General features: G+C 49.2%; 1 protein-coding gene and 1 long non-coding RNA gene across 2 annotated transcripts in view; both read left to right on the plus strand.

The window, feature by feature from the left end:
- The first annotated feature begins 9,581 nt into the window (after nucleotides 1-9,581).
- LOC310834515 lies at nucleotides 9,582-11,817 on the plus strand. The gene is made up of 2 exons (XR_014559272.1): nucleotides 9,582-9,617; nucleotides 11,387-11,817. It is a non-coding gene; the product is annotated as an uncharacterized lncRNA (long non-coding RNA).
- Nucleotides 11,818-14,534: 2,717 nt separating this feature from the next.
- Nucleotides 14,535-26,694, plus strand: part of MFHAS1 (multifunctional ROCO family signaling regulator 1) — a 54,269-nt gene continuing 42,109 nt past the window's right edge. The window contains exon 1 of the mRNA XM_083718548.1: nucleotides 14,535-18,182. Within this exon, the coding sequence (XP_083574674.1) occupies nucleotides 14,858-18,182 (3,325 nt within the window). The 5' untranslated portion in view covers nucleotides 14,535-14,857. The remainder of the gene's footprint in view (nucleotides 18,183-26,694) is intronic.

Consider the following 26,694-nt stretch of genomic DNA (forward strand, 5'->3'; position numbering starts at 1 on the left):
GTCGCATGGGCTGCAAGAAGACCAAACCTCTCCATTCTGAAGGAAATCAGCCCTGAGTGCTCACTGGAAGGACAGATCCTCAAGCTGAGGATCCAATACTTTGGCCACCTCATGCGAAGAGAAGACTCCCTGGAAAAGGCCCTAATGTTGGGAAAGATGGAGGGTACAAGGAGAAGGGGACGACAGAGGACGAGATGGTTGGACAGTGTTCTCGAAGCTACCAGCATGAGTTTGACCAAACTGCGGGAGGCAGTGGAAGACAGGAGTGCCTGGCGTGCTCTGATCCATGGGGTCACAAAGAGTCGGACACGACTAAACTACTAAACAACAACAACAACATCATATGTTTTTGGAAACATTCACACACACACACCCTTCTTGCTCTGAGATCTTCATATGCTCCCCTGGTGGAGATACACTGCTGTAGGTGCCTGCCTGATCAGCTTGTATATGCAAAAAGCACTATGAGGATACTGCCATTACATAGCTCAGTTTCTACATAACACTGGAGGCTTCTGTTGCTGTTCTTTCTTTTTTAAAAGAGGCAATCAAGTTCTTGCGCAGTGTCCTAGATGGGTTGTCCACTCTAAGGCTTCCTTCCCTGGCAGGTACCATAACGCTCCAGTGCTTTCTCCTTACTAGGGGAACTGTCCCTATGAATTGCTGCTTCCTGACCATTTTCCTGATTCAGGAAATGGGAGCATAAAATAATATTTAATGGGTCCCCCCGTATGTTTAGTCCAAGTGCGTCTGTGCTCTCCGGAGAGCCGCTTCAGTTTTGTCCAGCAAGGGTTTGGCCAAACTGACAGAGGAAATCATTTATTGCTGCAGATATCTGTAGGCTGCAATTACAGAACTGCTTTCCGTTTTGCTTTTGCCGTGGCCAAAGTTTTTTTTTTTTCTTCCTCCAAGTTCCAAGAGCCAGTCACGGAATCCGGTTTAAACTCACCACCCAAGTGACCGATTAATCATATCTCAGCAGCAAGCGAAGTTATAACAGAATGCTTTTCAGGCAACACCCAGCTGAACTAGACTAAACCGGAGGAACTGTTTAAATATTAGCCATCAGTGGTGTTGCAAGCGGCAGTATGTCCAGAAATGCGTAGCGACTGCCTCTGGGCCAAACGTATATAGGAGTGAAGATTTATCTATCTGGAACACAGTGGTTTCTCTGTCAGGTCTCAGCTGGCCTCCCACTATGCGGCATATGCAGAATGTCACTTTAATTTCAGTCTGAAAACTGATCTCAAGAGTGGCTAAAGCTATAGGAAGGGCTATAGCTACAACTGTGGCATCAGTCAATCTTGGAGAGCATTTGACATCTAAGGCTGATGGCAGTTGTAGCAACTTAAGTACAGTGGTACCTTGCAAGACGAATGCCTCGTAAGACGAAAAACTCGCAAGACGAAAGAGTTTTTCGTTTTTTGAGTTGCTTCGCAAGACGAATTTCCCTATGGGCTTGCTTCGCAAGATGAAAACGTCTTGCAAGTTTGTTTCCTTTTTCTTAAAACCGCATTCCTATGGGAATCCGTGCTTCGCAAGACGAAAAATTCACAAGACGAAAAAACTCGCAGAACGAATTAATTTCGTCTTGCGAGGCACCACTGTACACTATTGAGTCTGAACCAGTGGCACAGTGTGGGGGGACCCATGGGCAGTTGCTCCTGGTGCAAAATTTTTAGGGGAGCAATATTTCAACACCCGGTGCTGCCTCAACACAGCTGCACACTGGGCTCCATTGAAAACGGCTTCTCCATGCAAACCAGGAAGTGACCTCTCCAGACAACAAAATTACTCTTCTTTTCTTATCTCTGCAGCTGCCATCTCCTGGGTGATGCAGATGCCGTTAGGCAGTTGAATGTGCATGCGTACTCTGTTTCCCTCACTCCTGCTCCCCTTCCCCGTGCAGCCCCAGTTGCTGGCAACCCATGCTACACCACTGATCTGAACACACGTTCAGCGCTCTGGAAGGATAGTTCAGAATGTGTGTACCGCTTTAAGCACACTTAAAATGTAATGCCTTCCTTTGCTCTTAGTTCAAAGGGGCAGTCAGATCACTCAGTAAGCCAAAGGTAATTCTTTATGGTGTCTTTGCATTCTGATTCTTTACATAAAAAGGGTTTACCTTCCCGCCGTAGCGGTGCCTATTTATCTACTTGCACTTGACGTGCTTTCGAACTGCTAGGTGGGCAGGAGCAGGGACCGAGCAACTGGAGCTCACCCCGTCACAGGGATTCGAACCGCCGACCTTCTGATCGATTAGTCCTAGGCTCTGTGGTTTAGACCACAGCGCCACCCACGTCCCTATTCTTTACATAGGACTCTTTACATAGGATTCTTTACATAGGACCCTAAGTATCTCCCCGCACACAAGTTTTTTCTCCTTTTAACAGGTGTTTGTTGGGAACTGAGCCCACCTTAACCTCGGCTGTGAGGTCGAGTTTTGCTCTCAGCTGCAATATCAAAGAAGCTCAGTGATGTCTCTGCTTGACATGAAGAAACTGAAACTGAGTTCCTTGAAGGAAGAGTTGGATAGAAATGTAATGAATACCTAAGACCAGGGGTCAGCAACCTAAGGCCCATGGGCCGGAAGCGACCTGCAGAGGTCATTTGACTGGCCCACGAGCCGCCCCCTGAACCAAGCCACCTGCCTTCACGCTGCACTAAATCAGTGCAGCGCAGGGACTCGCTTCTGCGGTGCCGGAAATCATGTCTGCGCACAGACGCTGAAAATCATGGTTACCGATCTGGCCCAGGCAAGATAAACCTTGCTGACCCTTGCCTAAGACCATAATCCTGTGCACACTCACTTGGGAAAAATGTCCCACTGAAATGAATAAACATTCATAGGATTGGCTGTAAGTCAACCTGGCTGTGAGAATCAACTTCTGCCTTTAGTCTCAGGGCTGGATTCACATGCAATAATCCTTTTTCAGTTGGCGTGGAATGTTTCTCAGCATGCCCTGGCCCTGGGCTACATCACTCCCCTCGCTTGGGCTTTAACGGTTATTTCCCAACTCAATGCATACTTGCAGCACTTAAAATAACTGCCAACTGAAACTCTTGCCTTAACTACACCTTAGTGTGTTTGAGAGAAAAGGCTCACTGCGCTACCACTACAGCCCCACTACAAGGAAACAAGGAAATTATGGTGTTAATTGGTTGAATGAACAAACAGTGCTGCTAAATATGCTGAGGGGGCAAGGAATAAATAGCCGCATATCTAGACTTACTGTTCTGATTATAATTGACTTTCTCATAGTACAGTGGTGGTTGTTGTTGTTGTTGTTGTTGTTGTTTAGTCGTGTCCGCCTCTTCGTGACCCCATGGACCAGAGCACACCAGGCACTTCTGTCTTCCACTGCCTCCCGCAGTTTGGTCAGACTCATCTTTGTAGCTTCGAGAACACTGTCCAACCATCTCGTCCTCTGTCGTCCCCTTCTCCTTGTGCCCTCCATCTTTCCCAACATCAGGGTCTTTTCCAGGGAGTCTTCTCTTCTCATGAGGTGGCCAAAGTATTGGAGCCTCAGCTTCACGATCTGTCCTTCTAGTGAGCACCCAGGGCTAATTTCCTTAAGAATGGACGCGTTTGATCTTCTTGCAGTCCATGGGACTCTCAAGAGTCTCCTCCAGCACCATAATTCAAAAGCATAAATTCTTCTGCAATCAGGTACCTCAGGTTAAGTACTTATTTCGTTCCAGAGGTCTGTTCTTAACCTGAAACTGTTCTTAACCTGAATCACTACTTTAGCTAATGGGGCCTCCCACTGCCACCGCACGATTTCTGTTCTTATCCTGAGGTAAAGTTCTTAACCCAAGGTACTATTTCTGGGTTAGCAAAGTCTGTAACCTGAAGCATATGTAACCTGAGGTACCACTGTATTGATTTGCAGAGGAGGCCCTATTGTGAGATAACTACCTCAAGTGGTGGAGTTTGGGCACCATAACAGGCATTGTTGGCAGATGACGACTTATGTTGTACTGGAAGACACACAGGTGAATGAACCTCTGATGTTGTGTTTTTGTGTGAATGTCTACTGCTCGTTACAATCTCCTTCCCTCGTGTGTGTATTTATACCTGCAACTCAGGGCAATAATTCATGCAGTTTGTTGCAATAGTAGTCACTAACCACCATTTATCAATGAATTGTATTGAAATTATTATTTAAATAATGCACAAGTTAATAAATCTACCGGTTGACTCAGCGCCTTCCATGCATATGGTGCTTTATTGAGAGGTGAAGCTGAGACTCCAAGACTTTGGCCACCTCATGAGAAGAGAAGACTCCCTGGAAAAGACCCTGATGTTGGGAAAGATGGAGGGCACAAGGAGAAGGGGACGACAGAGGACGAGATGGCTGGACAGTGTTCTTGAAGCTACCAGCATGAGTTTGACCAAACTGCGGGAGGCAGTGGAAGACAGAAGTGCCTGGCGTGCTCTGGTCCATGGGGTCATAAAGAGTCGGAAACGACTAAACAACAACAACAAGGTGTGTGTGTTTGTGTGGCCTGAGGAACTTCTGAGCTGAATTGCCACAGTGGGTGAAAACAGTAGGAAAGGAAATGGGGGGGGGGCAGGGAGTGAGATGGGATGAACAGGAAAAAATACAATTCAATCTGTACTTAAGTTGGGCATGAGGATGGAAGGATTTTTCTTATGGGCTTTGCTTTTGCTGCAGACAGCAAGAGAACAATGTGTTGCCCAGGCATTTCCCCAAGAATGTCTTCCATTCCTGTCTTCACGAAAAGGTGAACGCTTTGTGGTATTTATGTGTTCTGTGCAAGCGCTCACCTACTTTTGCGTTTCAGAGAGGTATGAATAATATATACACAACTGTCTCAGTTCAGCAGCACTCAGCAGACTCCCAAGGGGAAGGGGAGAAGAGAGGAAATCCTACCGTGTACTGCAGCAAACTGTTTGCTCATTAGGCAGGGAAAGAGAGGAGGGAGAGAGGAGGAGGGATAAAGAGATCCGTTTATTTCAGTGTGTGAGCCATTCATCGTAACAACTCTCGGGTGCATTTGCAAGCTCAGATCACACTGATGATTATTTGGGTTGGAGTTGTTACTGAGGCAGCCGTTCCCATGTCCCCCTGCCAAATCTGTCCTCACTCAGGATTGAAAGAGCTGTGCTAATTAAAACCACTCCCAACCTAGGGGCCGAGGTCTGTTCGGCCCACCTCCCAATGAAATATTTGAGGGGGCCGTCGCACCCTCCCAAGTTGATGGGGGTTGCCAGTCAAATGGTGTGCATGTGCAGTGTTATGTGATCAGTTACCTGGGCTCCCCAATATTTTATTCAAGTTGGCACCCCTGCTCCCAGCTGATGCTAGGAATAGGAAAAAAAATTATTTATTTATTTATTTATTTATTTATTTATTTATTTATTTATACCCCGCCCATCTGGCTGAGGTTCCCCAGCCACTCTGGGCGGCTCGCAATCAAGTGTTAAAAACAGAACAGCGTTAAATATTTAAAAACTTCCCTGAACAGGGCTGCCTTCGGATGTCTTTTAAAGATAGGATAGCTGCTTATTTCCTTCACATCTGAAGGGAGGGTGTTCCATAGGGTGGGCGCCACTACTGAGAAGGCCCTCTGTCTGGTTCCCTGTAACCTCACTTCTCGCAGTGAGGGAACCGCCAGAAGGCCCTTGGCACTGGATCTCAGTGTCGGGCTGAACGATGGGGGTGGAGACGCTCCTTCAGGTATACTGGGCCGAGGCCGTTTAGGGCTTTAAAGGTCAGCACCAACACTTTGAATTGTGCTTTGGAATTGTTTCTTTGTAGCCAGCCACAGCTTTCTTTCTTTCTTTCTTTCTTTCTTTCTTTCTTTCTTTTTCCCCCCCAACTGAAAGCAGATGGACACCATACCAAATTGGGCAGACGAGTTGCATAGATGCATTTGTTTTTGTCTTGAAAGTACCACAACATTCTCTGCGGTTTTTCTTCAACACAACTATGCCTCTGCATTTTGACTTCAAGACTACAGCCTGAAAATGTGTTGCTCCTTAGGGCTTGCTAAGGATTGCCCCAGTGGAGCGCCAGCCTTGCAGTGCAAATGAGTTGGCATAAGTGACCAGCCTACCATCTTGGTGATTTAAATATGCTGCATAAATGTCATATGAGCAAACCAAATGAATAAACTCAAGAGTTGTATCCAACTAAAGCCCCACCTGCACTGTACACTTAAAGTAGTATCATACCACTATAGTCAAGGGATGCGGGTGGCGCTGTGGGTTAAACCACAGAGCCTAGGACTTGCCGATCAGAAGGTCAGCAGTTCGAATCCCCATGACGGGGTAAGCTCCCATTGCTCTTTCCCTGCTCCTGCCAACCTAGCAGTTTGAAAGCACGTCAATGTGCAAGTAGATAAATAGGTACCGCTCTGGCGGGAAGGTAAACGGCGTTTCTGTGCGCTGCTCTGGTTCGCCAGAAGCGGCTTAGTCATGCTGGCCACATGACCCGGAAGCTGTACGTCGGCTCCCTCGGCCAATAAAGCAAGATGAGTGCCGCAACCCCAGAGTCGGTCACGACTGGACCTAATGGTCAGGGGTCCCTTTAACTTTACCATTATAGTCATGGCTTCCCTCAAGGAATCGTGGGAACTGTAGTTTGTCAAGGCTTCCAAGAGTTGTTGGCATCCTTCTGTCTCAAGAAACAATGGAGTGCACCTCCAGGGGTGAAGTCACACAGCTGCGCTAGCTGGATCGAAGTGATGCCCTCTCTATCATCTAGGTCATGGAAACACCAGGGCAAATAGCTCAGTCAGCTGAGCATGAGACTCTTAATCTCCGAGTTGTGGTTTTGAGCCTCACATTGGGCAAAAGATTCCTGACTTGCAGGGGGTTGGACTAGATGACCCTCAGGGTCCCTTCCAATTCTGCAATCCTAAAATTCTATTAATGATGCCATTGTGGCTACTCCTAGTGCAGGTCGTCTGCTGATGGGACTCATTAAGTCCCTCAAGGAATTCTGGGCACTCTACAGTGGTGCCTTCAGGTTACATATGCTTCAGGTTACAGACTCCGCTAACCCAGAAATATTACCTCAGGTTAAGAACTTTGCTTCAGGATGAGAACAGAAATCGTGCTCCGGCGGCGCAGCGGCAGCAGGAGGCCCCATTAGCTAAAGTGGTGCTTCAGGTTAAGAACAGTTTCAGGTTAAGAACGGACCTCCGGAACGAATTAAGTACTTAACCCGAGGTACCACTGTAGTTTGTTAAGGATTATAATCATAGAGTTGGAAGGGACCATAAGGGTCATCTAGTCCAACCGCTTGCAATGCAGGAATATTTTGCCCAACGTGGGGCTCGAACCCACCGCCTCGAGATTGAGAGTGGTGGGAATTGTTTTTGGAGGAATGTGTTTTGAACACCTTTAAATGTATAGTACAGTGAAAACACTCATTTCATTCCAAAATTGAAAGCTCATTGAAATCTCATTGCAGATTGATTTTTATTCCCCTGCAGTGTGTCCATTTGAAAACAGTTGTCGGCAGTCCTGTCAATTTGAGTGTGGGTGTGCATATCCACACCTGCCCAATAATGTTGTGAACTGGTGTACCGTATTTTTCGCTCTATAGGACGCACCCGACCATAGGATGCACCTTGTTTTAGAGGGGGAGAACAAGAAAAAAACATTCTTCCCCTCTCTGCTCAGCGCCCCTTCAGCAAAGCAACCGGAGAAACGGAGCCCCTTCCATTTCTCCTCCCGCTTGGCTGAAGGGGCGCTGCACATCTCTCCCTCTCTGCTGAAGCCAGGAGAGTCTTGCTCTCCCGGCTTCAGCGAAAGGAACCTGAAGCCTGCAGAGCACAGCGGAAACTCGCGCTGCGCTCCGCAGGCTTCAGGCGGCTATCCCTGAAGCCTGGAGGGCAAGAGGGGTCGGTGTGCACCGACCCCTATCGCTCTCCAGGCTTCAGCGAAAGCAACACGAAGCCTCCAGAGCGCGGAGGGAGTGCTCCCTCTGCACTTTGGAGGCTTCGCGTTGCTATCGCTGAAGCCAAGGAGCTTGCATTCGCTCCATAGGATGTACACACATTTCCCCTTAATTTTTGGAGGGGGAAAAGTGTGTCCTATAGAGCGAAAAATACGGTATATCAAGATTACAAGCACCACTTCATTTTTCGTTCACTTGGACCATGTGCAGGGAGGGAAATATGTGGATATCCTAAAGAAGAGGAGGGCTTTCAAACACATAACAAGTAGGCACATCCAACCTCATGAACAACAGGATCTAGAAACACTCTAAATTGAAAGCAGCATGTTGAGGATGAGCATGAATGATTCCGGATTGGGAAAATCTACATCTTTTGTGCTACAGATGGGTTAGGCTGCATACCCACCAAATCTGAATGGAAAAGCTGGGCTGTTGAAGGCCGTATGTCAGCAATGCTATACTTTACATTTTAAACCAATAGGCTAGGATGAAATGCAGAGGACAGTGTTCCTTAATAGTAGAACAGAAGAAGGCATTCTGATTGGTACGGCTTGTCATGTAGGGGAGAGAAAATCTGCACAGCTATTAAAAGGCACAGCTATTAAAAGGCACAGAAGTCAAGACAACTTTTTCTTGAGGTAACTCCTACCAAACAAGCAGGAGGCACCGTCTCGTGGCTTTAAAATGCATTCACTGGTCGAGTTCAAACCTTTTCCCAGTCAGCATAACCTGAACTGCAGTGATCTCTGAAAGCAAACGGAATGTCGATATAGGGCTTTGCTTTCAATCATCACTGCTAATTATGTTGAGGCCTTCAGTTCCAAGAAGGGGGACTAGCTTAAATTATATCTACCTTTTCATCACTTCTAAATCTGTTCCTTGAACCACTCAGGCATATTCTCTGAGAATATCGCTTGCTTGACTAAAATAAGAGTGCTTATGGGGACAGGCAGGAGAGACGGTTAGTCAATGGCGTCCTCCAAACCTTTCCCATCCACCAACCAGGTATTATATTTCAACAAAGCAATTTTCAAGGGAAAGACGGCCAGTATGCTACAAACAGGAGCAATGATTTAAAATTAACCACCACTTTCTTTCTTTTTAAGCCAACATTTTTAAAAACAAGCACCCAGTCTTCATTCATTGTGTCATAGAATGTTCTCTATACATAGGAGCGAGAAGCAACTGCTGTCCTTTCCAACTGTACCCCAGATTACAGCCCATTTGCTTTGCTCCATAGAATTCAATGGGGGCCACTGAGATCCAAGCCAGCCCCTCTTCCCATAGTCTTTCCCTTATTCTCCTGTGCAGGTCATGTTCCTGTAGTTTGTAATCCATGAGATTTGGGTGGATTTCAAATTCAGTTCCCTTGTATTTCCAGAATGTTTTAATTTGGAATGAAAATACTCATTTCCCATCAAAACCCTGAAGTGACCCCATGTCAAAAATAAAGACATTTGCACCCACTGTATAAATGCTGCAAGGGACTATTTTATGTGTTCTTATGACCAACAGGTGGTGGAAGGAGCGAGCCACATTCCAGTGAGTGAGCCTGTCACTGGCTATAGTACTGGTGTTAGCCCTCTCACTGGTCAGAGCTGAAGGAGTTAAGGGGCAGAGGGATTAGGAGAGGGAGGCTACGAAGATGAAACAGGTTTGAAAAGGCAACTGAAACCATCTTAGGTTAGATGCTTTTCAAAACTACTGGGAATTTTTTTTACAGTAAATGAAGGGATTTCACTCTGCTGAAATTCATCATTTACAATTGTAAAAAGGGACACAGGTAATTTTAACCTGTGATCTCTGCGGTGGTTGATTTCAAATACTGCACACATATATCTTAATCAGGTATCTGTCCCTAAAAAGTGTTAGGAGAGGCATTAAATTTCAAATTAAAAGGAAACTGAAGGAAAATAGAAGATCAAAGAAGACTTAATCCTAATAACACAGGGACAGTAAATGGTAGACAGATGATGGACCTTGAGAAAGTCCCCCAAAAAAGAGTTTAGCCAAGCAAAATTTAAACTGAAAACTCAGAAAAATACCAAGATGGAGATTTTAAAGAGAATCAAGAAAATCAAAAATACTTAAATGGAAAAGCCAAGAGAAAATGAAGATAAACCAAGGCAGCCAAGCAGCTTATATGGAGCGATTTTGGTCATTTAATATCTTTTTTTTGTAGAAGAGCTAAGCAAGTTCCAGGTGGTTGCCACTTGAGCTTCCAGCAAGAAGAACCTTATGCAGTCAGGACACAGTACAGATCCTTTCCTGTGTCACGGCCCAATGAGGTCTATCTGCTGGTGGGAAAACCCTTACTTATTCTTTTGCTCTATCTCTCTCTGTCTCTCTATCCCTCTCTATCTCTCTCTATCCCTCTCTCTCTCTCTCTGTATCCCACACTGCCGAAATAACAATTGGCTCCTTTTTTCTTAAGCCCAAGTATTAGCATGGGAGGGTGGTGACTTCAGTGACTGAGCTTGATTCTTAACTCCACCATTGCACCAAAGGACCATTTCACGCACCACCTTCAAGGTTTCCAGGACGGGGTTCAAGTCCCTGCGGTGTCCTCGCTAACTTCTAATGCAACCATCGGGCCCCTCTATTTTCCCCTATATCACTCAAATCCCAAAGTATTAGCATGGGAGTGTTTTTGTGTGGGGATTTCAATGAATAAGCTTGGTTCTGAACTCCGTCATGGCATCTAAGGACCAATTCAAGCAACCTTTGCCCTGTGCCTGCTTCTCTAATGATGCTCCCCTGATGCATCTCCAGGTGTGTCTAGAGAGGCTGGATCATGTGGGTGCTTCCTATCCTAGCATTCCCAGGTACTAAGGAGTACTACTCCCCTAGTACTTTTTTAAAGAGAGTCTAATTACACATCTATGTTTGTTTAGGAAGCAACATGCACACACACAAAAAATGTAGCCTATTTAAATTATGTGGGAAATGGACAAGGTCTCAATAACAGAGCAACTGGTACCACATGCACACATTAGCAGAACAAGCAGGTCAGTGTCCTCCTTTGGAGAAGACTTGTGACCATTTGAAGGGCTATCAGAAGGTTAGGATAAAGACAGGTGGCCGTTCTCTGTCTGATGACCTCTATTTGAATGGCTGTCCATTCCAAATCTGGGTTAAAAATAAAGGAAAGCAGGGGCCCTGGAACTGCCCATCAGAAGAAGGAAGCACCTTGGCAGAAGACTTAGCCCATGCACACAGACCCTGGTTCTCCCCACTACAGTGAGATGTATTGTATTCCTCTATAAAAATTGTAGGGTGGTATCTAACATTAGTCATACTCAAGAGTAAAATAATGCATCCAGCTCATTCATACTCAGACTCACCAAAACCAGCGGGTCTACTTTGTATTACTCAGTAGGGCAGTAATCATTTTTACATGTCTATCTATATATAGCATTTGCAAATTAGTCTCCTCTTTCTTTCTTTTTAAGCCATGTGTCAGTGGCCATTATAAGCAAAGAGGCCAATTTCTGCAATTCAGAGAATCTAAGGAAGCAACAAATGATGAAGGGACAACAAAGTTTAGTGAGCAGGAAGAACCTGTGGACGGAAGCAGTTCAGACTCCGAGGCTGAAGCAGAGGAGGGGCACCAAGACACTGTTGAAGAATCCAGGGAGTCTCCCTCTCCTGCTGCGACAAGCTCCCCTCCAGCCTTGTCTCCAAGAACGCACAGAATAATGAGGAGAGTGGAGCAGAGGCCAGAGATGCTCAGATGCTGTTTGAGACTGCTTGGGAGAGGAGGAGCCTTAGAAGGCAGGGACCTCAGTTCTGACAACTGCTCCACAGGGGCAAGACCTAATGGGAAGTGTCGCTGAGTTATATGTTCATTTCCTCAAATAAAAAGTTGGCTGAGCACTGACAACTGGCCTTGCTTCTTTGTGCTGACCTGCATCTGACTCCAGCCCTGGCAGCCCTGGCCCTTTGTTTTCCCCCTGATCATGGGAAGTGCAGTTTGACCCTAACTCTGCTTAGAAGGAAGTCCCAGTGATCTGGCCAGTGTGCTTTGGGGGCACAGCTATAACACAGTGGTGGAGAGTGTGTGTTGTATGGAGGAGGTCACAGATTTCCAGATATGGCTGCTGGAGGAAATCCTTAGAGAGACACTGTCAGTCATTGATACAAACCCAGATGGGAGCACTGGCCTAATTCAGTTATAAGGCAGCTTCCTTTGTTCCTATGCTTAGGGTTGCAGCCATGAAGCTCAATTCCACGGATGAATTTGTATACACAAGATGGCAGCTTTAGGCTTGCGGTCTAGGAGTAGCCACAGTGGCATCATCTATAGAATCATAGAGTTGCAGAGTTGGAAGGGACCCCGAGGGTCATCTGGTCCAACCCTCCTGCAATGCAGGAATCTCAGCAAAAACATCCATGACAGGTGACCATCCAACCTCTGCTTCCAAACCTCCAAGGAAGGAGAGTCCACCACCCTTTGAGAGAGTCTGTTCCACTGCCTAACAACTCTTACTGTCAGAAGGTTAGTCGGACAGGCCTCTATGACTGCTTGGGAGAGGAGGAGCCTTAGAAGGCAGGGACCTCAGTCCTGACAACTGCTCCACAGGGGCAAGACCTAATGGGAAGTGTTGCTGAGTTATATGTTCATTTCCTTTAATAAAAAGTCAACTGGGCACTGACAACTGGCCTTGCTTCTTTGTGCTGACCTGCATCTGACTCCAGCCCTGGCAGCCTGGCCCTTTGTCCCCCCACCCCGATCATGGGAAGTGCAGTTTGACCCTAACTTTACTTAGGCAGGAGAGATTATCGGTCAGGTCCCCGGGTGTCCTGGTAGTTGTCCACCATAAAGGAAAGCTGTAGCTCAGTGGGCAGAGCACATGCTTAGCATTTAGAAGGACCTGGGTTCAATTTCTGGCATCTCCAGGTACGGATGGGTCCAACTCACAATATACTTTGATATGATCACCTAATGAAAATCTTGGCATATTGCAGAGATGGCAAAATGGATGGCACTGTTAAAACATACAAATTTAGAATATTTTAAGGAAGACTGGAAACCCTTTCTAGTCTAAATAAAAGGTTATTATTTCCCCTATTGAAGGATCACAGCGGATCATCAGAGACATATCTCAACCTGAACTACGGTAACCTCACAAGGCTGCTGGGGTGAGGTAGAATGTGAGCTCCTTGGAGGAAGGGTTAGCGAAAGCGAAAGCGTAAAGTAAATAGACACCTGTGTGAACCTTGATCTCTAATAGTTAACTGCTATCTTTTCTTCCTCCACAAGGAAGTGGGAATAGAACCAAGTGAACTCAAGAAGCTTGGGTTGGGCAGTGTAGAGAGGGACAAGGAGGTGAGGCCATTGTCTTAACTGCAGTAGTGAGCCCATGTGGCTCTCATTTATTTCAGTAGTGCTGGTGTCGGGGACCTTTGGGCTGCCAGATGTTGCTGAACTTCAGTCCCCATCATCACTGGTCGCTGCACATACTGGGGCTGATGGGAGCTGTACTTCAGCAACACTAAGCAGGCCAAAGGTCCCCGCACATTGGCTTGTTCCTGAGTATTGTTCCTGAGAATTGCCCCCATGGATTGAACCAGTTCACAAACACACACAGAGAGAGGTATGGAGCGCTCCCCGAAATGAATTTAAAAGCTCTCAACTTCTACTATTTGGTTGGCTCTGCCTTGCATGTGTGAATGGGTGGCGCTGTGGGTTAAACCACAGAGCCTAGGAGTTGCCGATCAGAAGGTTGGCAGTTCGAATCCCTGTGACGGGGTGAGCTCCCGTTGCTCGGTCCCTGCTCCTGCCAACCTAGCAGTTCGAAAGCACGTCAAAGTGCAAGTAGATAAATAGGTACCGCTCTGGCGGGAAGGTAAACGGCGTTTCCGTGCGCTGCTCTGGTTCGCCAGAAGTGAATTAGTTATGCTAGCCACATGACCCGGAAGCTGTACGCCGGCTCCCTCGGTCAATAAAGCAAGATGAGCGCCGCAACCCCAGAGTCGGCCACGACTGGACCTAATGGGCAGGGGTCCCTTTACCTTTACCTTAATTATCATTATCTTCTTTACACAGATGGAACTTTCACATTGCAGCACACCAGTCCCCGGAACACCCTGGCTTCCTGCAGGTCTGAACCTTAGGTGACGTCAGGAATGCCAACTTGAATAAAATATGGGGGGGGGGAGGTAAGCCCCACCCCACCTAATCAATCATAGGACACGCAAGGGCATAGCCAGGGGAGAAGGGGGGCAGCTGCCCCCTTAAATCAATAAAAATACTTAACTGAGGTTCTGCACCCCACATAAAGCCTGCCCCCCAACATAAATCCTGATACACCATTTGAATGGCAGTGAGCATCAGCTGGGGGGCTGGCACCCCCCTCCAATATTTTATGGGGAGGCTAAGGGACCTTGGCCCCTCGGAGTTGCCTCCTTTGGGTGAGGACGCCGAGCCTCGTTCATGGAGGCGAGCCGGCAGCAAAGGGAAGCGAGGAAAAGCTGGCGCTCCAGGCTGGCGCGCCCTTTCCCCCTGCAAGGGCGGCTCCGACCAGGCGTGCACTGACGTGCCGAGGGGCGGCGCTGCTGTTGCCGCCGCTGCCGCCACGGGCACCTCCTCCAGTTTCCTCCCCTCAGTCCCGGTTCGGGAATCGGCCGGCGCCGCCTTGCTGGGAGCGGCCGCCCAGGAGAAAGGATGCTCCTCCGGGCGCGGCGGCGGAGGAAGAGGCGCGGCGGACGGGACATCCCTGCGGTCGCCAGCCTTGCCTAGTAGCGCAAGACGCGCGCAGCCTCCTCCATGGCGAAGCCCCGCGCTACGCTGCAGCGGCGAGGCCCGGCTTGCGGCGGGGAGCCCGGCGGCGGGGGCGGCGCTGGTGCCCGGGCCCATCTTTCCTCTCGCCTCGGTGCGCCCTAAGGACTGCGGCGGCGGCGGCGGCGGCGGCGGCGGCGCTATGGCCGAGACGGAGCGGCCGGAGGAAGCGGCCCGGCTGTGGCGAGACGCCGCCCTGCGCGCCGGCAAGCTGCGGAGCGACCTCGGGCAGCTGGAGCTGGGCTCCCGGGAGGAGAGCGGCCCGCAGGCAGAGCCGGAGCCCAAGTCCGCGCTGCTGCAACAGCAGCAGCCGCAGGAGCAGGAGCCGCCGTCGCCGCTGGAGACGCTGAACCTGAGCGGGCGCGGCCTGGAGGAGCTGCCCGAGGGCTTGTGCGCCGCCGTGGGCAGCAGCCTGAGCGTGCTCTCGATGCGCAGGAACCGGCTGGCGAGGCTGCCCTCGGCCGCCGCCCTGGGGCACCTGGCCCGCCTGGCCGAGCTCGACCTGAGCCACAACCGCCTGCGCTCCCTGCGCGACGACGGCCCGGCGCTGGCGCTCCTGCGCGGGCTGCGCAAGCTCAGCCTCAGCCACAACCAGCTGGGCGCCGGCGGCGACGGAGCGCTGCCCGACGCCTTGGGCGAGCTGCGGCAGCTGGAGGAGCTGGACTTGAGCTTCAACCGCCTCAGCCGCCTGCCCGGCGAGGCCCTGGCCCGCCTGCAGCAGCTGCGCGCTCTCGACGTGGACCACAACCAGCTCCCAGCCTTCCCTCCGGCGCTGCTGGCGCTGGGCTCCCTGGAGGAGCTGGACTGCTCCGGCAACCGGCACCTGCGGGCCCTGCCCGAGGGCATCGCGGCCCTGCGGCGCCTGAAGATCTTGTGGCTCAGCGGCACAGGCTTGGCTGCCCTGCCCGAAGGCTTGTGCCAGCTAGGAGCCCTGGAGAGCCTCATGCTGGACGGGAACCGCTTGAGAGGCCTGCCCGCAGGGTTTGGCGGCCTGCAGCGCCTCAAGATGCTGAACCTCTCCTCCAACCTGCTGGCCGACTTCCCCGCAGCTGTGCTGGCCTTGCCTGGCTTGGAAGAGCTGTACCTGAGCCGCAACCAACTCACCCTGCTGCCCGCTGGGCTGTGCCAGCTGGGCCAGCTGCGGACCCTGTGGCTGGACAACAACCGCATCCGCTACCTGCCCGACTCCATCGTCCAGCTGCATCACCTGGAGGAGCTGGTCCTGCAGGGCAACCAGATCGCCATCCTGCCCGAGGGATTTGGCCAGCTCAACCGCATCACCCTCTGGAAGATCAAAGACAACCCTCTGATTCAGCCACCCTATGAGGTCTGCATGAAGGGCATCCCTTACATCGCGGCCTACCAGCAGGAGCTGGCCCACTCCCAGCCTGCCCTCAAGCCCCGGCTCAAGCTGGTCCTGATGGGCCTGAAAAACGCAGGCAAGACGCTGCTGCGGAAGTGCCTCGTGGAGGACGAGGGACAAGGGCATGGAGAGCTGTCCTTCACTGCAGCCTGCAAGGACGCTGGGAGAGCTCGGGCCAAAGGGTGCTTCATGCAGACCCTAAGAGACCTGCCCCCTCAGCCTCTTTCCCCCAAAGCACAGCCACACCGTCGCCCCATTGTCGAGCAGCCAGAGGCTTCCCCTTTGCCAGCTTCGACCCTGAAATGTTCCCATTTGGGATGTATCTCCAGTGAGCAGTGGGACATGCTCTTCTACCCTTCCCCGAAAGCTGCTGGGCAGACCCAAATGGCATGTTTTGCTGCTGAGCGGCAGGACGATGCTCCGCTGGCCCCGTCACCAAAAATAAATGGGGAGGCGCACTTAGGATATTACCCTCCCCTACGGCCCATTATGTCCCCAGCTCCCTACGCAGCCGGGTTGCCAGGCAGCAGCAAAGGCATAGAGGTGACCGACTGGACTGCCGATGTGGAAAGGGGCCTGACTTTCATTGTGTACGAGCTGGCGGGAGACCCAAGTTACGACGTGATCCAGCCCTTCTTCCTCTCTCCCGGAGCCCTCTATGTGCTGGTAGTGAACCTGAGCACTTATGTGCCGCAGTGTTTTTATCCCTCCGTGGGGCACTTCCTTCACTGGCTGGGGGCAAAGGTGCCACATGCCGTGGTATGCATGGTTGGCACCCACGCTGACCTGTGCGCTGAACGGGAGGTGGAAGAGAAGTGCTTAGACATCCACCGCCAGATTTCCTGGCAGGAGAAGTGCGACTACGAGGGCCTCCAGAGTCTGGCCCAGCAGGTAGACGAAGCCCTGGGCCAGGATTTCGACCTGCGCTGCTCCAGCCCCCACGTCGCCTTCTATGGGGTGTCGGACAAGAACCTGCGGCGCAAGAAAGCTCAGTTCCAGTATTTGCTCAACCACCGGCCGCAAATCCTTTCCCCGGTGCTGCCTATCAGCTGCTGGGATTGCTGCCAGGTACGCCGCTTGCGAGAGAAGCTCCTTTCGGTAGCCGAGCATAGAGACATCTTTCCCAATTTGCACCGGGTGCTGCCAAGATCCTGGCAGGTGCTAGAGGAGCTGCACTTCCAACCACAGGCTCAGCAGCTGTGGCTCAGCTGGTGGGACTCGGCTCGGCTTGGCCTGCAGGCAGGGCTGACGGAGGACCGTCTCCAGAGCGCTCTTTCCTACTTGCACGAGAGCGGCAAGCTGCTCTACTTTGAGGAGCACCTCACCCTTCGGGAATACGTTTTCCACAACTTGCCCAGGCTCATTGACATCCTCAATGTCTTCTGCCAACGGGATGCCACGGTCTTGCTCCAGAAACTGCTTGGCAATGCCCACGTGGACGAGCTGAAGGCCACGCAGCTCCACCATTATGTGGAAGGCTTTTTGCTCCACGGGCTTCTCCCCGCCCATGTCATTCGCCTCCTCCTCAAACCCCACATCCAGAGCAGAGAGGACCTGCAGCTGATCCTGGAGCTGTTGGAGAAGATGGGTCTCTGCTACTGCGTCAACAAGCCCAAGTCCAAGCCCTTGAACGGGGCGACGGCATGGTACAAGTTCCCTTGCTATGTGAAGAACGAGATGCCCCACGCAGAGGCGTGGATCAATGGCTCCAACCTGGGTGGGCAGTCCTTTGTTGCTGAACAGCTGCAGATTGAGTACAGCTTCCCCTTCATCTTCCCACCGGGGCTCTTCGCCCGCTACAGCGTCCAGATCAACAGCCACGTGGTTCAGCGGTCTGATGGGAAATACCAGATCTATGCCTACAGGGGGAAGGTACCTGTCGTAGTAAGTTACAGACCTGCCAAAGGCACCCAGCAGCCAGATACTTTGTCTATCGCTAGTCATGCATCCTTACCAAATATATGGACCGCCTGGCAAGCCATAACCCCACTAGTGGAAGAACTGAATGTCTTGCTTCAAGAATGGCCAGGCCTGTACTATACTGTGCATGTCCTCTGTTCCAAGTGCCTTAAAAGAGGGTCGCCCCACCCACATACTTTCCCAGGTAAGAATATTTTAATGCTCAGGTGTTTCTTTTGTGTGCATGCGTGCGCTACTGGGTTACTATCGAGTGTGCGCATGTAATTGCCTCGTAAGCAGGTGGGTAGATAGGTGCAAGCTGTCTTTCTGCAGCCGCTTGCCGCTTTGCAAGATGATGCAGGTAATCTCACCTGGAAACCTGACTACTGCCAGGTGAGAGAGGTTACCCCAGGATAAGTTTGCTTACCTATTTGTGCTCCGTGTTCCATTCTGCCACGCAGCGAGGAATCTTTGCACTTCTCTGTTCCCCCCAGATTTCTGGCCAGGGTTGAAAATGTCAAATTCTCCCTCGGCGCTTGGCAGAACAATACAGGATTCACTTGCGCTTTGACGTAGGCGGTGAAATTCTTACTATGATGGTGCAAATAAGTCCATACAGACGATCAGAATACACCTCCAGCGAACTCTGTTGCCATGAAGCATATTAAAGGTAAAGGTAAAGGTACCCCTGCCCGTACGGGCCAGTCTTGCCAGACTCTGGGGTTGTGCGCCCATCTCACTCAAGAGGCCAGCGCTGTTCGGAGACACTTCCGGGTCACGTGGCCAGTGTGACATCGCTGCTCTGGCGAGCCAGAGCTGCACACGGAAACGCCGTTTACCTTCCCGCCAGTAAGCGGTCCCTATTTATCTACTTGCACCCGAGGGTGCTTTCGAACTGCTAGGTTGCCAGGCGCTGGGACCGAGCAACGGGAGCGCACCCCGCCGCGGGGATTCGAACCGCCGACCTTTCGATCGGCAAGCCCTAGGCGCTGAGGCTTTTACCCACAGCGCCACCCGCGTCCCTATGAAGCATATTAGTCATCCGTATTTTCCAGTCAAGTGATAAGTTGGTGTTTTGTGAACATGTGTGGTTAAAATGGCTGTCTGCATCTTGGCCGAATAACAGTGATACCTGGCGTATTTTTATAGCCTCACTTTGTCAGCAGCATGCACCCTTGTCCAGTGGCATAGCATGGGTTGTCAGCACCCGGGGCAAGGCAAGTAATTTGCGCCCCCTAACCAGTGGATTTGCACCCCCTAACCCTAACCCCCAGATGTTGCGCCTGGTGCGGCCGGCCCCCCCCCTGCACCCCCCACGCTACGCCACTGCCCTTGTCACAATTATGTCACTTGGCCAAAGGATTATCTGTTCCCACCCATTGCTGTGTTTAGCATCGTGAAAAAAATACCCCCTCTGCCTCCCTTTGTGCGGCTTTTGCATACGCTGATGTACAAAACAGCCAAATGAACTGATTTACTTCTGCTGGCTCCTGTACGTGTTTTCATAGAGAGTTCATGTTTGTTTCTTCATTAGATTCCGTATTCTGTTCTTCCTTCAGTCAGGTTGGCAACTTCCTGTGTGTGTGGCATGTGTGTGTTCACTCACATATGTTGAGGCTTTGAATCTTAACAAGCCTCCAGAAGCAACCATAGATTGCGGCCAGCCAAGTGTTTGGTATTCTCCCTGCCCGCCCACCACTCCCGCCCCTGCCTGCGACTAAATGCTGAGTATTGAAAAAAGCGGGGGGGGGGGGAGAGGACTTGGGAAAGCCACAATAGATGGTTGGTGGGCCTGTGCGTTGTGCAGTATGTGGATGTATTCTTAATACTTTGGAATACTTGCAAAGCAAATTGATTTAGGGGATGTGTTTCAATCGTTGGCTTTTAAGATTAAAAAAAAACCCCAAATAATATCTGATGTTAGAATTTTAGTCAAAATTGCCTGTAAGTGGAGAAAACGTTAGGTGGAGGTGATTGCTTTTTTTGGTTTACTGCATATGACATGTATTACTGCATATGACATGTATATTCATCCCCCTTTCCCCTCAAGTCTGGTAGGTTTCTGTGTTGTTTAAATACAAATGTTGACCAGAGGCAATATTGGGGGCGCCCTCTATGGGAAGCTGTGCCTCTCTCAAACCGCATCAGTTATCTTAAAGATAATGGGCCGGATCCAGCTATGTAGGTGTGCTCGTGGGAGCCAGGGCAACACATTCTGCTAGTGCAGGGCGGTCCAGCTTTTCATCCCAAGTGGGCCGCAAGAGTATGGAGCCAACGGGCTACACTTTGCCATGTCATGCTCCCCCCAACAAGGCCAGCTTCCCAAATAATAATAATAATAATAATAATTTATTATTTATACCCCGCCCATCTGGCTCGGCCTCCCCAGCCACTCTGGGCGGCTTCCATAGAAACCAAAAATACAGTAAAATATCACACGTTAAAAACTTCCCTGAACAGGGCTGCCTTAAGATGTCTTCTGAATGTCAGGTAGTTGTTTATCGCTTTGACATCTGCTGGAAGGGCGTTCCACAGGGTGGGCGCCACTACCGAGAAGGCCCTCTGCCTGGTTCCCTGTAGCTTTGATTCTCGCAATGAGGGAACCGCCAGAAGGCTCTCGGCGCTGGACCTCAGCGTCCGGGCAGAACGATGGGGGTGGAGACACTCCTTCTGGACCGAGGCCGTTTAGGGCTTTAAAGGTCAGCACCAACACTTTGAATTGTGCTCGGAAACGTACTGGGAGCCAATGCAGATCTCTCAGGACCGGTGTTATGTGGTCCTGGTGGCCGCTCCCAGTCACCAGTCTAGCTGCTGCATTCTGGATTAGTTGTAGTTTCCGAGTCACCTTCAAAGGTAGCCCCACGTAGAGTGCATTGCAGTAGTCCAAGCGGGAGATAACCAGAGCATGCACCACTCTGGCCAAACAGTCCGCAGTCTCTTACCCGGCTTTGGGAAGGTGGTACAAGGGGCATCAAATGTTGCCAAGAGCCGCCAAAAAGGCCTCGAAGGTTAAGTGTTGGATCACCTTGCCCTAGTGAAACAGAGCTCCCTCCAGCCCCTGGGTGCCATCCCAGATCGGCTCTTGGGTGTCTGGAGAACTCCTAGAACAGCATGGAGGACAGAGAGGGGAGATTGTTCTGTTGGGCAAGCTGAAATGTTTGCACTGGTGGAGCCATTAGAGGAGTACAACAACATGGAATTCCTCCTAAACTATTGTGCAGTCGTACGCCGGCAATCCTGAAAACTGTTCAGGTTTAGTCTCCTTTTAACTGTGTCCTAGCTTGCTTTATCCCCATAGAATTCAGAGGGAGCCACTGAAAAGACATTCAGGCCCTGTTTGGATAAACTTGTCCGGGGTTCTTTTTCCCCGCTATGACACTAGCCAGTGATGTGGAGCAGAAAATAACCCCAGCAGACTTCCATGGGAAAAATTCTATTTCATAAGTCAATTAGCAGCAGTGAATGGATGTCAGCTGATAATAGAATATTTGAAAATACAATATGTGAAACTTGACCATTTCAAAGTTTTCAGCTTTGTTTACTAAATGCAGGAAAAACAAGAAAAATAATAAATTAGTAGCAATGAATGGATATCAAATTAAAACACAATATTTGAAAATACAGTATTTGAAACTTGACACTTTCTTAGTTTTCAGTTTTGTTTCCTAAATGCAGGAAAAATAAACATGAACACACTATCTAGGGACATCTGAATTTTTTGGAGTGAAAACTGAAAATTTTATAGTGCACTTTGCCCTAGGAAAAGTCTCCCGATTCAAGCTTTTTTCCGGAAAGTTTGCATGACTGCAAATGACCTTTATGCAGAGAGGCAATTAAGGAAAAAAACGATGCACTGGTTTGCTGGAATGATTTCTTCCTTAATTATGAAAGCTACTTCCACTGTTGTGGTCCCCTCTGAGCCCCAGCAAAGAGTGACTCTGAGTCACTCACTGCAAGAGAGAGTTGCAAAATGACGGCCTCGCTCTCCTCCCCTAGTCTAGGTTTCAATTGTGGGAGCAGGCGAGGGGACAGCCAACACAAAGAGATTGTGGTTGCGGTGGTGACTCACAGCTTCTCTTCAGTGTGATAGCTGGAGACTTTCTGATGATGGTTTGTTTTGAATTCATTACTTGTGTGTAACCAGTTGATACTTTCCTGCTTTAGTAATGCAGACTTGAGTCAGAAAGGCCGGAAGAGTATTTTTGGCAGGAGGAGCATATGTTGGCATAAAATCAAATCAAACTTCTGACCTTAATAAGCAATGTGTTTATGGGACTTTTCTTTCAAGAAAGTACTTGGGAATGTACTTCATAAAGATGGAGGGAGGGGGGGATGAGTTAATTTCACTCTTATTCAAATGTGTGTTTTGGCTCGTTTGCGTTTTTCTTAGACTGTGGTTAGTTTTTGACCTGGCTTGCTGCTGCTGCTTCTACATACCTGGAAGGAAGTGCCAGTAGAAGTCATTTCAGAGGACTCAGTGGTCAGATTCATGACATAAAGCTTGCTCTTTCCTGCATCTGTTAATGCACTAGGCCCCTGTTGATTTGCAGGGTGAAGCTCATAGGTTAGAGTTTCTGCTGTCAACATAACAGGGTCAGTCAGGGTTGCCCATAGCAAATCTGATGCAGCAAGTTCTTTTATATTGTCTCCAAAAGGTGGGACTTCACAGTTTCCTCCATAACAGTCTTGTGATTCCGTGTGAGAGAGAGAGCAGCCAATGTCTGGTAGATTTTCTGTGCTTCTCAGTGCTTTTTTTCCCTGGCGGTATGCGCCGATACGCAATACCGGCACCTTTCTTCAACAGCTTAAAGTAGGAGAGCAATGACTAGTAAAGGTAAAGGGACCCCTGACCATTAGGTCTAGTCATGGCCGACTCTGGGGTTGCGACGCTCATCTCGCTTTATTGGCCAAGGGAGCCGGCGTACAGCTTCCGGGTCATGTGGCCAGCATGACTAAGCTGCTTCTGGCAAACCAGAGCAGCGCACGGAAACGCCATTTACCTTACCGCTGGAGCCTATTTACCGGTATCTGATACCTATTTATCCACTTGCACTTTGACGTGCTTTTGAACTGCTAGGTTGGGAGGAGCAGGGACCGAGCAACGGGAGCTCACCCCGTCGCGGGGATTCAAACCGCCGACCTTCTGATTGGTAAGTCCTAGGCTCTGTGGTTTAACCCGCGTCCCAGAGCAATGACTAGCGGCTGCAAAATCATATGCTGAAGCGTTACATACGCTTCAGGTTACAAACACTTCAGGTTACAGACTCCGCTAACCCAGAAATAGTACCTCGGGTTAAGAACTTGCTTCAGGATGAGAACAGAAATCGTGCTCCAGCGGCGCGGCAGCAGCGGGAGGCCCCATTAGCTAAAGTGGTGCTTCAGGTTAACAACAGACCTCCGGAACGAATTAAGTACTTAACCCAAGGTACCACTGTATTAACTGTGACAGAGACATCAGTGATAACAAGGGTCAATAACTGAGAAAACACAGTTAAGAATCCCTTCAGCCCAATGCTATGTTCCTGCCATTCTTAAATTTATAGTATCTTGTTAACCAAGCCAATCATCCCATAAAGAAAATGAGCATCTGTTTGTGAGCAAAGTTCATTATCCCTCTCTAAAGTGCTTTTTAAAAATGGGTGCCGCCTCCAATTTGGCTTTCTGTTGATAGATACAAAAATTGCATCCAGGCACTAATAATTCTGCAGATAACTGCTAAACAAGATTTTAGTTTTAAGTATACGCGAACTACTGAAAATGTGAACCACACTGCAATCATTCAAGGACAAGATGAGCCCTCTGATCCCAGAGGATACTGATTAAAGGCTCTGCTATTTTCAGGTCACCTTCATCATTGGATTAAAAACATACAGATGAAGCCATATTATGCCTAGTCAAACCACTGGACATCTAGCTCAGTGCTGTCGACATAGACTGGGAACAACTTCCCTCGGTTTCAGGCAGGAAACATTTCCTACCTTACCTGGAAATGCTGGAGGATTGAATCCTGGGGCTTTTAAAATGCAAAGTGCATGTTCTGCCAGTGAGCTAAAGCCCTTCCTCAAGGGTTACAGATTGCGGGGTCAGAGGAACTCCTTCCTGGGAAGAGATTGGTGAATTTCATATACCGTATTTTTCTCTCTATAGGACGCACTTTTTCCCCTCCAAAAATTAAGGGGAAATGTGTGTGCGTCCTATGGAGCGAATGCAGGCTCCTTGGCTTCAGCGATAGCAACACGAAGCCTCCGAAGCGCAGAGGGAGAGCTCCCCCTGCGCTCCGGGGCCTTCGGGCAGCTATCCGCAAGCCTTCGGAGTGCAGCAGGAGTTCCCCCTGCGCTCCGAAGACTTGCGGAAAGCGGCCTGAAGCCTGGAGAGCGAGAGGGGTCGGTGCACACCGATCCCTCTTGCTCTCCAGGCTTCGCTTCGCTGGAGAGGCGCTGCACAGTTTTCCCTCTCTGCGCAGCGCCCCTTCAGCGAAGCGGGAGGAGAAATGGAAGGGGTTCCGTTTCTCCTGCCGCTTCACTGAAGGGGCGCTGAACAGAGAGGGGGAGAATCCCCCTCCCTGTTCTCCCCCTCCTATTGTCCGGTGCATCCTATAGAGCGAAAAATACGGTATGTTTGATCCAGGCCTAAATAGTTCAGCTGGTGAGAGACCCTTTGTTTCATTCTGAATTTCTCACCTTGTTTGGAAATGTGTTCCCCTTTCCTTTTCAAAAGAAGGAAGAAAAAATACGTTTCAGTGCATGACTACATATTACTTATAGTTGGTTGTAGTGAAGCCCAGCGGTTAGTGCCAACCGTGGTTTACAAATCCACTTAAAGTCGTGGTTTCTGTTTCAGGTTTATGGTAGAACCATAGTTTATATTAAGGGTTGTGCTTGGATTGGTGACTTTAAACCTAGGTTAAGTCTGACAAGGGAAAGAGGCAAGGGAAATCACTTGGAAAAGAGCCTTGCATTTTCAAAGCTGGTGCTGCATTTAAAAACTGTTTTCTGGGGAGCCATTATTACGTGGCATTGGAGTGTTGCAGTATAGAAAACCCTAGAGCAGGGAGTGGCTAACAATGCTAGAAACTCAGATATAAAAGTTAGGCACCAAATGGCTCATTAAACCAGGGTTACAGCTGCCAAAACAGAATGCCTGGTTGCCATTTTGGGGCCAGACAGCTCAAAAGTCACATTTTTCAATATGCGTTATTGGTTCCCGAAATTTACTCTGTGCAGATAAAATATACCGTATTTTTTGCTCTATAGGACTCACTTTTCCCCTCCTAAAAAGTAAGGGGAAATATGTGTGCATCTTATGGAGCGAATGCAGGCTGCACAGCTATCCCAGAAGCCAGAACAGCAAGAGGGATCGCTGCTTTCACTGCGCAGCGATCCCTCTTGCTGTTCTGGCTTCTGAGATTCAGAATATTTTTTTCCTTGTATTCCCCTTCCAAAAACTAGATGCGTCTTGTGGTCTGGTGCGTATTATAGAGCGGAAAATACGGTAATTTTACAGGATGCATTGCTAGTATGTGAAAACAGTCGATCCAAGGATCTCCAGGCATGCACCTCCAGATGGTGACGTCATGTGCCATCCTGGTGAATGGGCATCTTCGCTTGGTCACAAGGGGCCAATAGCCAGCTGCAAAATGAATTTTGAACACTGGTGGCCCTCTAGTGTTGTTGAACTCTTATTTCCCACTATCCTTGATGTGTTAGCCATACTGGCTGGGGTTTATGGGAGATGGAGTCCAACAACCACAGGAGAACCACAAGTTAGTTAGCACTGCCCTATAGGAACAGTGTTACATGATAGGGTCACTGTGGGGAAAGCATATTCGCCAACTGGAATATTCGCCAATGGGACCAGGGGCAGGGTGTGTGTGTGGGTTTTAGGAAATGGTCAGAAAAATTATTTTGAGCACCCTGATTAAGAACGATCTTCTATGTTAAAAAGACCACCTAACTTAGCGTTTATTTAAGGCCTGAGCTTTTTATGTTGAACTTGGGGTTCCGGTTTTAGGTATGCCTTGTGAATTTAAGAACACCCAGACAGCGTGATGTGACAATAAAGGAGCATGCAGAAGATTACCGATGAGATAAGCACATTTCAGAGACTCTTTTGCATACCCCATTGAGGATTTGCATTGCTGTCTTTTTACAATTGTCTCATTGTGCCTCTGAATATATTCTAAAGAATCTAATGCATGCTGTCTGAGTCACAAATGTTGCAAAGAGTGCGGCTTCCAGGGTCTCCCCAGTCACCCGGATTATGGGAAGAGGAGTGGGTTAAGGAGTTAACTGATTGGTTAAGTGGTTTTTGAGAAAGTTCTGTAAAGTGTGGAATGGTTATTATAGTCCTAATCCCATTTAGTGACTAAGGGTAGGATTTAGGGTTTATGTTTCTTCCAGATTAATTAATTTGTGCTAAAGTCATGGAATCTTGTGAACACCCCTCTTGAAATAGGCAGATCGTTTTCTAGTGTATGCTTATGTGGTTTGGCTCTGTTGAGACTCTAATAAAATTTTCTGTAAACAATTCCCTGAATTTGTGTTGCTGTCCTATGCATGCTTGTTTGGTGATAAATCCTTCTGAAATCAGTGAAGTTATTTCTTGAGTAAACGTGAATGAGATCTGATTGTTAGGAAACTAGCTCATAAGGGAGAAAGGTTCTAGCCTAGCCTTCAACCTGAATTGTTTTTCTACATGCAAAAAAGGTTCCTGGGCAG

The sequence above is a fragment of the Podarcis gaigeae genome (assembly GCF_964106915.1).
Source record: "Podarcis gaigeae genome assembly, chromosome: 17".
In the NCBI taxonomy this organism is placed as follows: Eukaryota; Metazoa; Chordata; class Lepidosauria; order Squamata; family Lacertidae; genus Podarcis; species Podarcis gaigeae.